This window comes from Pogoniulus pusillus, chromosome 11 (genome assembly GCF_015220805.1).
Source record: "Pogoniulus pusillus isolate bPogPus1 chromosome 11, bPogPus1.pri, whole genome shotgun sequence".
NCBI classification, from domain to species: Eukaryota; Metazoa; Chordata; class Aves; order Piciformes; family Lybiidae; genus Pogoniulus; species Pogoniulus pusillus.
In genome coordinates this window covers 2,299,253-2,314,094 of record NC_087274.1, presented here as the reverse complement: position 1 = coordinate 2,314,094, position 14,842 = coordinate 2,299,253, and the positions used below count along the sequence as shown (strand labels likewise).

The 14,842-nt window shown below is 50.6% G+C and overlaps 1 protein-coding gene across 1 annotated transcript; it reads left to right on the top strand.

Annotated features, from left to right (window-relative positions):
* Window positions 1-319: 319 nt before the first annotated feature.
* On the top strand, window positions 320-14,680 carry CRLF3 (cytokine receptor like factor 3). Its single transcript, XM_064150533.1, has 8 exons — window positions 320-658; window positions 3,229-3,436; window positions 4,208-4,295; window positions 4,747-4,924; window positions 6,782-7,004; window positions 7,613-7,745; window positions 11,331-11,443; window positions 11,734-14,680. Exons 1-8 carry the CDS (start codon window positions 530-532, stop codon window positions 11,985-11,987), a joined length of 1,326 nt encoding a protein of 441 aa, XP_064006603.1. The 5' UTR covers window positions 320-529; the 3' UTR covers window positions 11,988-14,680.
* The last annotated feature ends 162 nt before the right edge of the window (window positions 14,681-14,842 follow it).

Sequence of the window (14,842 nt, the reverse complement as noted above, 5' to 3'; positions counted from 1 at the left end):
CTTGGACACGCCCCCAGGGCTCGGCTGTCAGTCGGGGTTTGGCCACGCCCCCAGGGCTCGGCTGTCAGTCGGGGTTTGGCCACGCCCCCAGGGCTCGTCTGTCAGTCGGGGTTTGGCCACGCCCCCAGGGCTCGGCTGTCAGTTGGGGCTTGGTCACGCCCCCAGGGCTCGGCTGTCAGTCGGGGCTTGGTCACGCCCCCAGGGCTCGGCTGTCAGTCGGGTTTTGGCGCCGCCGTGCGGACAGGGGCGTGACGGCAGGAGGGCGGGGCACAGAAAGCGCAGGAGATGAACTTCACGGGAGCCGTGGTTCTCTAAGGAACACTGTTCCCACCTCGCTCCCCTGCTCCCGCTCCAGTTTGTTCCGGGGCCACCCCCCACCCATCCCGCCGCCGCGGGGCCGACTCCCCACCGCGCTTCCCGCTCCGCCCCGCGGGGCACGGCGCCCGGATGCGCGGCCCTTCCGGGAGCGAGTCCCGCCCGCTGTCCCCGCCGCCCCGCCCTGCCGGGTGCCTCGCCGCCGCGGCTGCCCATGGAGGCCGAGGCGGAGGCCGAGGTGCGGCTCCTCTTACGAGAAGCTCAGGAGAGCATCGAGGCGGCGCGGAGCTACCGGCGGGAGTTAGAGCAACGCCTGCGGGGGCTGCACCAGGCACGGGAGCAGGTGGGAAACGGGACGGGACTGCCTGTCTGAGGGCTGGAGGCGGTGGGGCTCTCTGGAGGTTCTCATCGCCGAGCCCGGGACGGGGCGAGCGGCCCGGAGGAGATTCGTTCGCACCTCCCGTTCTGCGGTGGCCTGGGGCGGGACCCCTAAGGCTTTCTAGCCCGGCGGCGCGGGTGGCGGAGCAGCCCAGCCCCGGGGGACTGGCTGCCATCCCGGAGCGGCGCCCGGACCGTGTTCTCCTGTATCACCCTTCCGCAGGGTACGCTGAGCAGGGGAGGAGGAGGATGAGGGCGTCCCGCCGGACCTCGTGGAGTGGGTGGTAGTCGTGGTGATTCTCCGCGATCTTCATCCAACGTATTGCCTCTGGGTGCTGGAGGTGGAGCAGGATTTGGGAATGGGGGGATGCAGTAAAGGAAGGAAGGAGTATGAGCTGAAGGCTGTTAATCATCGGGGCCTAATTTTCTGGGGTGGTGTCCTAGGCAAGAATAAAGATTTGTGAAAAAATGCATCTTCTATAGCAGTCGGGATGCTAAGTCTCTCCACAGGCAGTGCGATGATACCTGTTACCTTCCGCTCACACCTACAAGACACCTTCCTAGGAGAGTTAGGCTCCAGTGTGGTTGGTGTCCTAAGTGCTGTCCCCATGCACCAAATTCCATGGGTCACGTAGCCTGTGGGTCGCATCTAAGCTGCCAGCATTCCAGGTTAGCTGGTTTTTCTGCAGCTGTGTGCTGGAGCCAGAGGAGAGTTTTGTCTGGGACTGGTAACTCACCCACTGTGCTGGAGATGGATGGGGAGATAGGCAGTGTGGGCAGGGAGATGATGAAAGGCTGGCTTCTCTCCTGACACATCCTCTAAGCATATCAGTTTTTGCAAGCTGGAACCCATCTTTGACTTAGCTCTGTAAGGGCTAAATAAAATAAAAACACCAACTCCCCCAACCCTCAGAGATGTTCCTGTGGTGACCTGGCAGCTTGTCTGCGGCAGCTTCATTAGCACAGCGATCTGCTAGGTCAGAGTCCTGCCACTGAGTCAGTGTGGGCGATCACTGTGCATCAGGTTAGTTGTCTTAAACCACAAGCTGCTTGAGAACGTGAATTGTTTGTGACAGTCTTTAATCCAAACCTTGTCACCTCAGAGTGCTGCCAGATAAAGAGGCCTGCGAGGGAGCTTGTCTGCCTGGCTGCGGTGGCTGCCAGCGCTTCCTCAGCTTACCTTATCATAGAATCATGATACCTTGCTCGCCTTGCCCTCGCTGGGGGAAGGGCTTTGCATGTGGCTCGTTTCTGCCTCTCCACCTTCAGGCCTACATACTGTTTTGTCCGCAGAGAATGAGCTGTGCAGCGTGCATCCAAGAGTTCCTTACGTTCAGAAGTGCTGCACGCCTTAGACTGGGGCTCAGGTAGCAGAAGCTTTGTTGTTTGGGAGTGGTGGGTTGATATGATAGGAAAAGCACTCGAGATCACTTCTGTTGCATCCTTTTGTTCTGGCGCAATGGGATGTGATTTTCAGCAAAGCTCAGGCAGCTTTGTATGTTCAGGGGTTTGTGTTTCCTCTACAGTGTCGCTGGTTGGAGCTGCAATTTGAGAGCTGCCTCGCAGGAGTTGTATCTGCACGTAGTGAAGGGGTGGGCTTGGAGAAGTGGCTGCTCAGTCTTCCTCCACCCCGGCCCTTCACGAAGCTCAGTACTTCCTTTTTTCCCTCAAGCGTTGAAATAACAAGAGAAGGGAAACCGAGCTGTGTGGCAGCTGCAGAGCTTCGTGAACGTTAGTCGAAGAGGAAATTTGTTTCACCTAAGCGGAGAGCTTCCTGTGCTGGGTGCCTGTGCTTCTAAAGATCTAGAAATTACACGGAGGGCCCTGTGCTGTTGCTGTGTTTCCTTGTCCCTGGCACTTAGAAAAGCTGTTCGTAGGGAGGTGTTTACTACAGACTTTTGCAACTTTAGCTCAAGGGTGTTCAAGTGAACTTTCTTCCCTAAAAGTCGGATTCAGCAAGCTTGGAAGCATTTTAATAAGCACTTAGAGAATTCTGTGGTCTAGTTCTTCCAGAATCAACCCAAGCTTGCTGTTCACCCTCTCTTGTAACCCCCTGAGCACAGATAAATCAGTGGTGGCTGTTTGAAAAAGACTGAGAAGAAAGGAGCTGAATGAGGATTTGAAAAATCCAGAGTAGTAGGGAAGTGCTGGGAAAGTGCTCCTGAGCTCCCAGAAGTCTAATGGCTCCAATGAAAATTATCTGTATATGGTGGCAGAGTGGTTTCTGAACAGGATTACAGCGGTGCCGAGAAGCAGCAGAGGAAAGATCTACAGAGCAGACTTTGCTTGATCAAGTGACACATCACTTGGTTTGTGTTTCACTTGGTTAATATGTTATTCCCCTTGTCCAGCCAAGGTTCTTTGCCTCCTTCCTTACTGCATGTGAATTAAAAGGGACTACAGCAGTTTGTTACCTGCCAGAGGTCTCTTATTTTAAGCTTTTCATCAGCAGATGCAGGGAAGGTGGTTCAGAAAACAGACGTGTGTGGCCTTTGCCTTTGTCCTGAATCTTTCTCTCCTGTTGCTTGAATGTAGATCAGAGAAAGTGCCACACTGACCAGAGATGTACTTGAGCAACATTTTAATGATTTGAAAGGGACTCTAAAGAAGCTGTTGGATGAGCGACTGCTGTCCCTGCTGCAGGAAGTGGATGCTATAGAACAAGACAGCATCAAACCCTTGGATGAATGCCAGAAGCTGATAGAGCACGGAGTCAGTACGGCCGATGAGCTGCTCCGGGAAGGTAAGGCAAGACCAGGCACTAAGTCTTGGCCTCACCTTCTAGTCTGTCTTCTCTCAAAGACTGCTGCCACCAGCCTATTTGGCTTGTTTTGGACTTCTCTCAACACAAATGTGGGTAGATGTAGTGCTGCCAATTATGACATCTGCTTGTCTTTGAATCCTCCAGTTGGGAGAGGACCGGGCTTGCTTGCGTGGTAAATTACCATCGAGTCATCGGCTTGGAGTGGGGCACACGTCGCTGTTAGCTGAAGTGTGGCATGCTGCTTTATATGGAAAGCTCATGGCCATGCTCCTGTTGATCTCCATGCTCCCATGCATGGATCATTGCCTTCATCATGACAGCCATTACCATTCAGATTGTGGCATGATGAAGGAGGGTTGAAATGATTTTTTGCTTTTAAGCTCCTGCTTTGCTTTTGTCTTCTGATCAGTGAAGGTGCTTTGCTTTCATCTTCTTGAAAGCAGGTGGAGGAAGGGATTAACAGTCCTGATTCCTGGCATCTGACCCCAGTTCTGCTACTGTCTGAGACCCGAGGCAAATTATTGCGTCTGTTATGGGTGTGTCTGCAGGAAGCTTTGGGAGCTTCAAAAGTTGCCAGCTAGGCTTTATATTGTTAACTATAATTGTGTTTTCTAGCTAAGAGTCTAGCAGAAGTGCTGAGAGGGTTTGGTGTTTAATTGGTTGTTCATGTCAGAACTGGTTGTTATTTGAAGCAAAGAATCCCTCCCTTGGACATTTTCTCATAGGAATATTTTCACCATTTGATTCCAGGAGAGAGTGCAGTCCATGGAGATGTGGGACCACAGAATGAGAAACTCTGCAGCTTCACAAAAAAAGCTTTACATATTCAGCTCGATAGGTAAGACACTGAGACACTGAGGCCCTCCGAGGCAGCGGTGCTTCTGTGTGCCCTTCTTGTGCAGGGGATCTGCTCTCCTGGGGAACAAAAGCCTTCTGCTCCACTGCATGAAGACAGCCATTGGAGTGTTTGTCTTGTTTGTTTCCTGGGGCTGGCAGGCACAGAATGGAGGAGTTTTCAGCCTGCATATGTTCTGCAGAAATATGGGCTGTTTGTTTGGGAAGGATGGAGGCACTCCCTGTGGAGCAGCCTGTATTTCAGAGTATTTACTGAGAAACAGTCTGCTTGGGGCTGACACGCGACGCTCGCTGACTCTCTTAACTTTGAAATGCACATGCCAATTTCTGCAGCTGTTCTCCCTCTGCCAATCTGCACAGATTCAACTGTATGGGTGAAAAAGTGAGTTTGTAGAAGCTGGCCCCTTTCATTACAGCAAACTTTCCTTTCTCAGCTTGCCAGAAGTGCCTTCCTTGGTTGATGTGCCTTGTTTATCTGCTCAGTTGGATGATTGCCTTCTCACTATACTGAAGAATCAGATATTCAGACATGGAACTGTGGCCTCTCGCCCTCCTGTACAGCTAGAAGAGTTCATTGAGAAGCCTGGAGGCATTTTAGTCCGGTGGTGTAAGGTGAGTAGACTGTCCTGGGTGAAAATCATTCAGACTTGGATTCTCTACTTCAGTGTGTAGTTAGAAACTCCAGAACTAGAAATTACCATAATGGCCTCGTTTAAAGGCAGGGTAATTTGGTGATGCTGTGGTTGGCACAGGGCTTTGTGTCTGCCTGGCAGTGACACCTGTGTGTCAGACTCCTGCAGTTGGCCTCTACCTGCTCCCATCTGGAGGTGGAAAGGGCCAACATGCTAATGCTGCTCTGTCTCCTTTCCTCTGTGTGGCAAAGTCAGAAGGGGCAGCCAAAAACCCTGCTACTCTGGGCTTCCCAGGCCTCAGCAAGTGCAGGCACTGGGCAAGCAGCAAATGCCTCCTTCATTTACTTCCCACTAAACCAATCAGTAGTGGAGAGGACTCTCTCTGTGATGCTGTCGTGCAAACAGGACCAAGAAGTCCTGATGTCTGTTTCTGGCAGAGGTGGTCCACACACAAACATATGTGCTGCAGAAGCAAGCAGCTGGTTAGTGTGGTCAGGCACTCCTGGTGGGGCTGGGCTCCCGTGCTGGGGTGGTACTTCTGTTCCCTTTGAAGAACAGCAGACCCAGATGAGGCTAAAGCTGTTCTTTTACACCTAAAGGTGTTTGTATTCTTGGGGGGCTGCAGTGGGTAGAAAGAGAAGAGACTGCCATTAGCTAACCAAGCAGCCTTTCTCTTCAGTACACAGACCCCAGTTTTAAGTGCAGGCTCACAGAGTGTCAGGGGCTGGAAGGGACCCAAAGAGATCATCCAGTCCAACCCCCCTGCCAGAGCAGGATCACACAGGAACATGTCCAGACAGACCTTGAAAGTCACCAGAGAAGGAGACTCCAAAACGTCTCTGGGGAGCCTGTTCCAGTGCTCTGTGACCCTTATGGTCAAGAAGTTCCTCCTTGTGCTGAGCTGGAACCTCCTGTGCTGCAGCTTCCATCCATTGCTCCTTGTCCTACCCCAGGGAGCAGTGAGCAGAGCCTGTCTCCCCTCCTGGCCCCTAGCCCTCAGATATTTATAAACATTGATTCAATCCCCTCTCAGTCTTCTCTTCTCCAGACTAAGCAGCCCCAGGTCCCTCAGCCCCTCCTCCTCAGTCAGTGCTCCAGTCCCCTTATCATCCTCATAGCCCTCTGCTGGACCTTCTCCATCAGATCCCTGTCCTTAAACTGGAGAGCCCAGAATTGAATGCAGTAAAGCACTGCTGTGCTCTGACATGGTTGAGCTGTTGGGCAGCTCTGCATTCCTTGACAGCATGAAAGAGTCTGCTGGTGTTGTAGCAACAGGCAGCCCCTGCTCAGCCACCCTTACCTTGCAAAGGGTGTGGGCTCAGGTTAGAAATCTGTGGGCACTGTTGTCACATGGGCTCTGATTTTTCTGTGCTGTGTAGAAGAGACCTCTGAATTTCATCATGCTTGGGAGACAGTGGAGCTTGTTTTGGGAGTGGGAGTTAAGTCCATTTTGATTGATTTAGGGATTTCAAAGAATTGGAAACCACTCCCTGAAACAGTTTATGAAAAGTAACAGTGGTTTGCCCTTGCTGTTAAAAATTGGAGCTGAATTTCTTCTGCAAGTTTGCCTTCAGCTTGTGGCTGAAGGATCCTACACTGTCTGGTAGACTGGAAAGCCTTCTGCTCAGTGTTCCTCCTCTAGGTACTTTTTAAGGAGTGAAGGAGTCCTTCCTCTATTTGTGTTTGTGTTGGGTGGTTCAGGCACCAAGTTTATTATCTTTCAAGACCTGCTTTCTGCTCTCTAACACCAGCTGCTAAGAGCCCTCGGTGTGTGCCTCTCTGGAGGTGAAAGGAAGCGCAGAGGGGTCCTTCACTGATGCACTGAACGTCTCTCTAGGTGGATGATGACTTCCTCCCTCAGGATTACAGACTGCAGTATCGCAAGGGCACTGCCAGTCACTTTGAAGATGTGTATGTGGGCTCAGAGACAGAGTTCATAGTGCTGCACATCGATCCCAATGTGGATTACCAGTTCAGAGTCTGCGCCCGAGGCGACGGGCGGCAGGAGTGGAGCCCCTGGAGCATTCCGCAGAGCGGCCGCACCACGCTGGTTCCCCATGGTACTGTCCTCTTGCTGTGCGTCTTGAGCCCCTGCCATCAGCCGTGGGGTGTGTGTAATGGATGACCACTTGTCCTTTCATCCTGCAGTTTATCCCTTGTCCCCGGTGTGGTGGATAGTGAGGGAGCCCTTCCAGCAGATAACTCCCTGCTTAGCCTTGGGAAGCAGCAAGGAGCCAGGAGCAAAACATTTCTTTCTTTCTCCCTCACCCCTGCTTAAGCATTTTTGATGGCTTAGGCTTATAAGCAGCTCTTATCTTGGAGAGAGAGAAAGAGTTTCTCTTCACTTGCACAATTTTAAGGGCAGTGGGTAATGAAGAGTTGCCTTTGCCTTCAACGTGACCTCACAGAGATGACAATAGAGTGTGAACTTCTGGGGAGCGCTGGGAGCTGGGAGCTGACTTTTACAATTGCAAATTGCTCCAGGCAGAAATAACTGCTTCAGAAGGTGACAAAGCCTCATCTTCACATGGTTTACCTCACATGAAGCTTAAGCTGAGTGGCTGCTGCAGCTGACTTGGTTTTGCAGAGACAGTAGATGGGCAAGCTGAGGTTGATGGCTCTTGCAGCTCGTTTGGGCTTTGTGTTATGTTTGTTTTTCCCTTTGAAGAATGGACAGCTGGCCTGGAGGGCTACAGCCTCAGCAGCCGGAGGAACATCGCGCTTCGCAACGACTCCCAGTCCTGCGGCGTGCTCTACTCCAAGGCTCCCACTTACGTCTGCGGGCAAACGTTAACCTTCAGGCAAGTGCTTTCTGGGGAGCCGTGGGCTGCTGCACCTCCTGGGAGCCAGCCTGCCTTCTCTAGTCCCTTACGTCGGGTTTGTGTGTAGATCTGTCCTGAGCCCCGTTGGTTCTACAGCGGCTCAGCCGCAGGCAAAGCAGCGGCACGTCTGTGTGCACTCTGAACTTCCTTCTCTTGACTTCTGCTTCCTGGCTCTCACTTGATGCTGCTGCAGGACCTAAAACAGAGACCAGAGAGAACTCCTGGGGGTGGCAAAACACAGCCCATGCTGAGCAAGTCTGTGGAATGTCAAACTTCCCAGAGTTTTGTAGCAGCTGTAACAGAAGGCAGTGAAGGCTCAGCACTGCCTCCTTGTCACCCTGGCAGTCTGGCACCAATGTCTTTAACGTCTGAGATCATTAATGCTGATCTACTGCCTGAAACTGGTATTAGAAATGAGTGGAGAAGGCACCTTGTGGCAGTCCAGCTTTCCATTTGACACAGCATCATTAAAAACCTCGGCAGTTGTAATTATAGATCTCAGAGCCTCTGGAGCTTTGTCCTGTCTTTCCCTGGCTAAATAAAGCTCCTTGCTGTGCAGTGGGCAGCCCCCACTCCAGGGAGCTCTTCCTGATACTATTTAACTTTTTCTATGGTGTTTCATTTCTCCCTTCCTGGTAGCAAACTGTCTTAGCTTTAGACAGCCCTAGTATGAGGGTGCATTCAACTGAGATGAGGTAAAAAGATCTAAAGCTTTCATTGACTCTGTTGCTAGATTTAACATCTCTTGGCTCAGAAGTGCCTGTGAAATTAAAGGCAGAGCTTTGAGGTTTGCCTTGGTTCTGTGTCAGACCAATGCCTTTTATTTTTTCTTATTGGTTCCACATGAAAATCTTTTGCTTTACATTTTGGTAACCAGGAGTCCTCTCCAGGAGGAGATGGTTTCAGAATGGCAGAGCACTAACAAGATTATGTCCAGAACTGTAGTGGCCTGAACCTTAAGGTTGAAGACAGCCTCTAAGATCAGTTGTGTTCCTCTTCCAAGGTCTGAGAATAGCTTCGTGTTTGCAAGTGTGTGAGGTTTTCCTGAGCAGGGAGTTTTGCTTGGCTTTCTCCATCTGGTGAAACAGAAGTGTTTTCAGAAGGGGTGAGTGGCCTGCAGAGCAAACCAGATGTGCAGAGGTCACATCACAGATGTTTGGGAAGCAGCTTTGTGGTGTTCTCGTGCATTCAGGACAGGCACTAACCTCACAGTGCAAAGCAAAGCTGTGATAGGTGCAGTGCTTTGTATCTGCTCTTTGAAGCCAGGCTCTGAGGTGAGGCAGTTGGACAAGTTGTAGGAAAACATTGCTCTAAGTCAAGACTCATCCTGCTCCTTTGCAGCCTTCAGGGAGCTGCCCTTAGGAAAGGGCAAAGGAACCACAGTGACCTGCTGTGCAGCTGGTGCTGAATCTTCAGCCAGCCAGGATGGGGATTTGATCTGTGAAGATCATGCTGACTTTGTCAGGACCCCACCACAACCCTACCAAAACTAATACAAAGGAGGCACAGGAGATCACCCCTGGAGCTGCTTCTCTGTGCTGAGACAAATGGAAGCTGGTGGTGGTCGCACTGGTTCAGTGTGCTGGAGTGGCAGAGGCAAGGTTTTGCTCTGCAGCACTGCACGTGTTGAGAAGGGATCTGAGCAGCCTTCCACTGAAGCTACCTTATTACCATGTGTTCTCCAGGCTTCTAAACACCTGAAGTCTCAGGAATTGAAGCTGGTGAATAAATGTGACAGGAGAACTCTGCCTAGTAAAGGGAAGCTGAGGAGATTGTGCAGTGATGCTCTGCACTCTGCTTGGGCTGGTTACTCCTTGCTGAAAAGATAAAATGCCCTAAGGAGAGGACTGGTGACCTGCTCCAGACTGACCTGAGAGAATTCCTGCTTTTTCATGGCTTTATAATGAGGCTTTTTTCACAGAATTAACCAGGTTGGAAGAAAGCCCTGGGATCATTGAGGTCAACCTGTTATTTGCCCTTCTAATTAACTAACCCATGGCACTAAGTGCCTCATCCAGCTTCCTTTTAAACTCCTCCAGGGATGGTGACTCCCTCCCTTCCCCGAGCAGCCCATTCCAATGCCAATCACTCTTGCTGTGAAGAATTTCTTCCTAATGTCCAGCCTGAACCTACCCTGACACAGTTTGAGACTGTGTCCTCTTGTTCTGTCACTGGGTGCCTGGTAGAAGAGACCAACCCTGCCTGGCTACAACCTCCTTTCAAGTAGTTGTAGAGAGCAATAAGGTCTCCCCTGAGCCTTTTCTTCTCCAGGCTGAGCAACCCCAGCTCCCTCAGCCGCAACTTGTGGGGCCTGTCATTCTTGTAACTGTTCAAACACTTGTCTGCCCAATACTCAAGAAAGAATCCTTTAGGGATGCACTGAATTAATGTTACCTTGTGCACACAGTCAACAGATAAAAAGCTGTCGGTACAGCTCTACCAGAAGCTGGGGCAGAGTTTCAAGCCTGGAGCACCAAAAGGAGTTGTTTTGGGAAAACAGTGTGGGTCACTCCCAGAGGAAAGGCTTCTGGGATATTGATACTATTTCTTTGTTGGTGTTTTGCTTTCCAGCACAAGGCTTTTGCTATCTTAGTGATGTTCCCAGGGGACTGAAACCCCTAATGGAGTGCAAAAGCAAAATATGATTCCAGTTTTATCTTTCTTGTCTCAACAGTGTTAACCCATCGTGTGCCAGCCTAGTGCCCAGTTCAGTTTCCAGTTCTTAAAAGCTCTTGTGGAAGCTTTTCTTGTTTGGCAACAACCACATACCAGTGCTGCTCTTTCTCCCAGGCTGTGCATAACCACTGCTTTACTTTCCGAGAAAGCCCATGGGGGTTTCCTCAGTCACTCAGGCTCTCCCCAAAGTATGATTTAGCAGTTCAGAGGGAGGGCAGTGCAAGAGAAAGGACTCCAGTGCAGTGTGCCAACTGTGCAGCCTCACTCAGCTGCTGGGGTCTGGGGGAACTGCATCCCAGCCCCTTTGCAGTTTGTTTGCTTTTTTCCTCACAGCTTCTTTCCCAAGACCAAAACCCTAAATGCAGCTGAGCAGCAGCCAGACTTGGAAATGCTCTTCTAGGCATTGTATGTTTACTGCACTTCTGCACTGAGCCCCACACACCCCCAACAACCTATTTCCAGCCTTTCACAGCAGAAGACAGCAAAGCTCAAAACCCCCTTGGGCTGGTTCGTGTGTGTTTGGGGTGTAACAAGCTTGTTCACTACTTGCTGATCTGCCACTGTCTTGCCATCACAGATGCTGGTGACCAGCTGTCTCCTAGAGAGGTCTGTAGTCTTGCACACATTGGTTGTTTCAGACAACTAGAAACCATTTCAGGAAACTGACCTGTGACAGTGGAGAATTTTCTCCAGTAGCAACGGAAGCTTGCAGGAAGCAGGTTCAGGTTCTGGGGAGGTTGAGTGGACCTGGCTCAGAGAGGCTGCTGGCAGAACTGGAAGGCCTGGAGTGCAGTGCAGAGGTCTGGTGTCAGAGGCTCTCACCGTCTGGATTTCACTGTGTGGTTCCATTTGAAGCCTCAGGATTTTACTGATCTCTTTGCTTGGTAGAATCGAGACCGTGGGGCAGCCAGACAGGCGGGACAGCCTGGGGGTGTGTGTGGAGCAGCAGAACGGCTTCGACTCCTTGCAGCGGGACAAAGCTGTCTGCATTAGCACCAACGGTGAGTCTCAGCCTCAGCACTCAACGACCTGATCCTTTTCTTTCCCAAAACCCATAGCCCCTGCTGCTTTGTACTTCTGGGGGAGCAATTTCATTTGCTTTTTATGTCCTTACTGCTGATGCAGGTAGAATCCTTTGGGATCTCCTTTTCCTGCTTGCAGTTACTGGGTGACAAAAAGGGAGGTGGCAGAGCTGCTGTCTTCTTTGCCTGCAAAAAGCAGGGAGATGGAGCAGTGCCTGGTGCGAGGCACAGGAGGTGAGCAGTAAGACTCAGTACCATGCCTGTTTCAGGGGCAGTGTTTGTGAATGGAAAAGAGATGACAAACCAGCTGCCTGCTGTGACGTCTGGATCAACGGTGACATTCGACATGGAAGTTGTGCAGCTGGGGCCTGCCAGCAGCGAGGGAGGAAACTTCAAGCTTCGAGTGACCATCAGCTCCAACAACAGAGAAGTGGTCTTTGACTGGGTACTTGATCAGTGTTGTGTCTCTTTGTATTTTGGATGTTCATTTTCATACCCAGGCTGGAAGGTTTTGGTGTTTTAGTAGCAAGCAAAGGGCTGTTTGTTCTTGCTCTGAAGGGTAAGGTTCAAACCTGGGCTTCCAGCTGTTTGACACCAACAAGCTGTTAACAAACCCCTGTCTTTATACTACTTGAACTCCACGGTATTGTCCTTCCTACTGGATTCATTTAAGCAATTGTGAAGCATTGGATTTGATACTCTGGAAAAAGCTAGGAACAGGCACTTGTGTAGGCAAAGTACTTTAAGCAGTCCCTAGGACCTTGCCCTCTTCTCCACCAGACTTGATTTTTGTCAGTATTTCGTTGTACTCTCGTCTCAGGGTACGCAGGTTGTGTAGTTACCTTTGCTTGATGCTGCTGCTGTGGGATACAAGCCTGTAGACCTTCAGGGGGGTGGTAATGGACCAAAGTTTTATTTATACCACTCAACAAGTGATGTCCTGCTTTGCTTCCTCTCACCATGCTGCCTTACTCCTGAGAATGGGCTCTGCATGCAGCAGCCCTTCCCTCCCACCCATGGTACTGCTCCTTCCCCCAGAGCAAGGACCTCTGAGCCATCACGTCTGTAAGATACAGAGGCAGGCTGGCAGTGTCTCACTTAAGTGCCTTATTTCCAGAACTTTCTTGACCTGGTCTGTGCTGTCACTTGGAGTTTCCAGAGCAGCTGCATGGTGATGCAGCTTCATGCAGCAGATGCTTGCCTCAAACTAGACCAATACCTGAGCAGGGTGGGTACCTGCATCTGCCCTGGAGGTCTCCCCCAGGTACAGCTGTGTGGCCTGTGGCAGCAAGCCTTAGTGATTAGCGCTCAGGCATGGTGCACAGATTGGCAGCTGTGATTCCTCACAGAGCCCTTTGAAGACATACAGGCAACCTTCTTCCTGTTATCACAGGGGCAAGGGAAGTGCTGTTCTGGCCTGCAAGATTTTGGGCAGTCCCTGCTAATCTGCCTGGGAACACCCCACAGGCAGGTGCAGGTGTACAGGCCAAGCACTGGGGACAGGCCCAGCTAACAGAGCAGGGGCTGCTGCAGGGGTCCATCTGAGGAGATGGAGTTTGAGTATGGGCTTGAGGCAGGCCCCACTGACACAGATTTAACCTGTGGCAGTCAAAGTGAAGCAGGTGGTGGTGATTTAGCTCTCTCCTCCATGTAGTAGGCTGGGACAAGGAATTGTTATGCATTAATTGACTTTTAATTCAGGAGTTACATAACAACTAAGAGTTAGAATGAGCTTACCAGGGTGAGCTTGTTCCTGGTTAAAAGATTGCAGTGCTACTGGATTTAAAGAATAGTTTAAAGCAGTACTCACTGAGGGCTGCCTTACCTCAAGCTGACCTAAAATTCAATATATTTTAGCATGTTAGAATAACAATATTTTTGTAAGACCTAGACAATCATTCTGCCCTCTTCCCCTCGGTACCAGCATGCTACCTTTTCCCTCTCTGCCAGCATGAAAAGCTGAGTTGGCATCAATGTCCCCCACACTCAGTGTCAGCACAGCAAGCTCAGCCCTCCTGCCTGGATGTTTGCTCCAGTATGTGTACCAGGGGCACAAGTCAGAAGAGGGGAATAGCTGCTGGTGTTGATGCTATTACAAGGAAGAGTCATGAGTAGGTTCAGATAGATTCAAAGAACTTGCACATGGCCAGGTTAGGCTGGGATTTACTGTAGGGCCTAAGGTAACTCCTGCAGGTGAGATTGTCCAGGGGTAGCAGCAAAAGGCCTGCAAGAGTCTGATTTCTTTAAGCTTAACTTCCATTGCTAGAAGAAAGAGTACTTACCTTGGACTTCAGTGTTCCTTAGCCCGAGGTATTTGCAGTGCTTTCATTAGGATTCGATTCTTTTCTTGTAGCCAAGAAGGCTCAGTAGATAATCCTGTTCAGTAGCAGTCCTGTTGGAGGGGCAGGCTGGCACTCCAGCTGGCAGCCAGCTTCCATCATGCTGCACTTGGTGGTGCTGGTTGTGAAACGTAGTTCAGGTGTCAGGTACTAGTTGTAACTTAGGACTTTTACCATATGCAACTAAAATTGTGACTTTCGACACATGAGGTACCAACAAGTCAGGTACCTTGTCACCTGCTTCTGGAGGGCCCAGTCAGGACCTGCACTGCAGGCTATTGACCTGGGTGGGAGAAAAAGAGAGCTTAAACCTTGAATTCAGGTACTTCAGAGATGGCAGTGTCCTCTCCCTTTGTTCACACAAAGCAGCTGAAGGTGACTCAAGGAGAGCAGCCAGGGCCTCCTGCAGTCCTGCAAAGTTGAAGGGGGCAACAAATCATTTGTCTGACTTCAGTTGCTTATTGAAGGAGGGCAGCCTGCCCAGGCCAGGGGTTGTAGCTTCATGTAAGCCTTGCTGTCCAAACTGCAAATCAGGTACTGTTCAGCCACCTCTTGGAGCTGCACCTTTTAAACCTGGGATGGGTGAAGGCTCAGGGCAAGACCCTTGATTAGTGAAGTAAGAAATTATGCAATGAATCAGCAGAGGCTTGAATGAAAAAGGTTGAAACTCTTTCCACAGCAGAGTTCAGCCAATGGGAAACTTGACTCATAGTTTTTCACCTGTAGCTCTTGGAGCCTTGCAAGCAGCAGAGATAACTGCTTCTGAAAACCAGTCCTGAAAGTTGTTTTCCTAAGCTAGTACAGTCACTTACCTCAGCTAAGACTTGTGTCAAGTGAAATTTGAATTTTTTTAAATAAAGTTTTGTCCCTCAACTGAGCATGGTCTGGTGAATTCATTCCTGGGGCACCAAGCTCAGGAGCACTGCATCCCCATCAGGAAAGGAGCTCTTGAGCACTGCAGACAGCTTAAAGAGAAAGGGGAGAAGCTGTTAATTTCTTTTTTCTCCAATCTTGTGTCCCTCTCAAGTCCCAGTGTTCT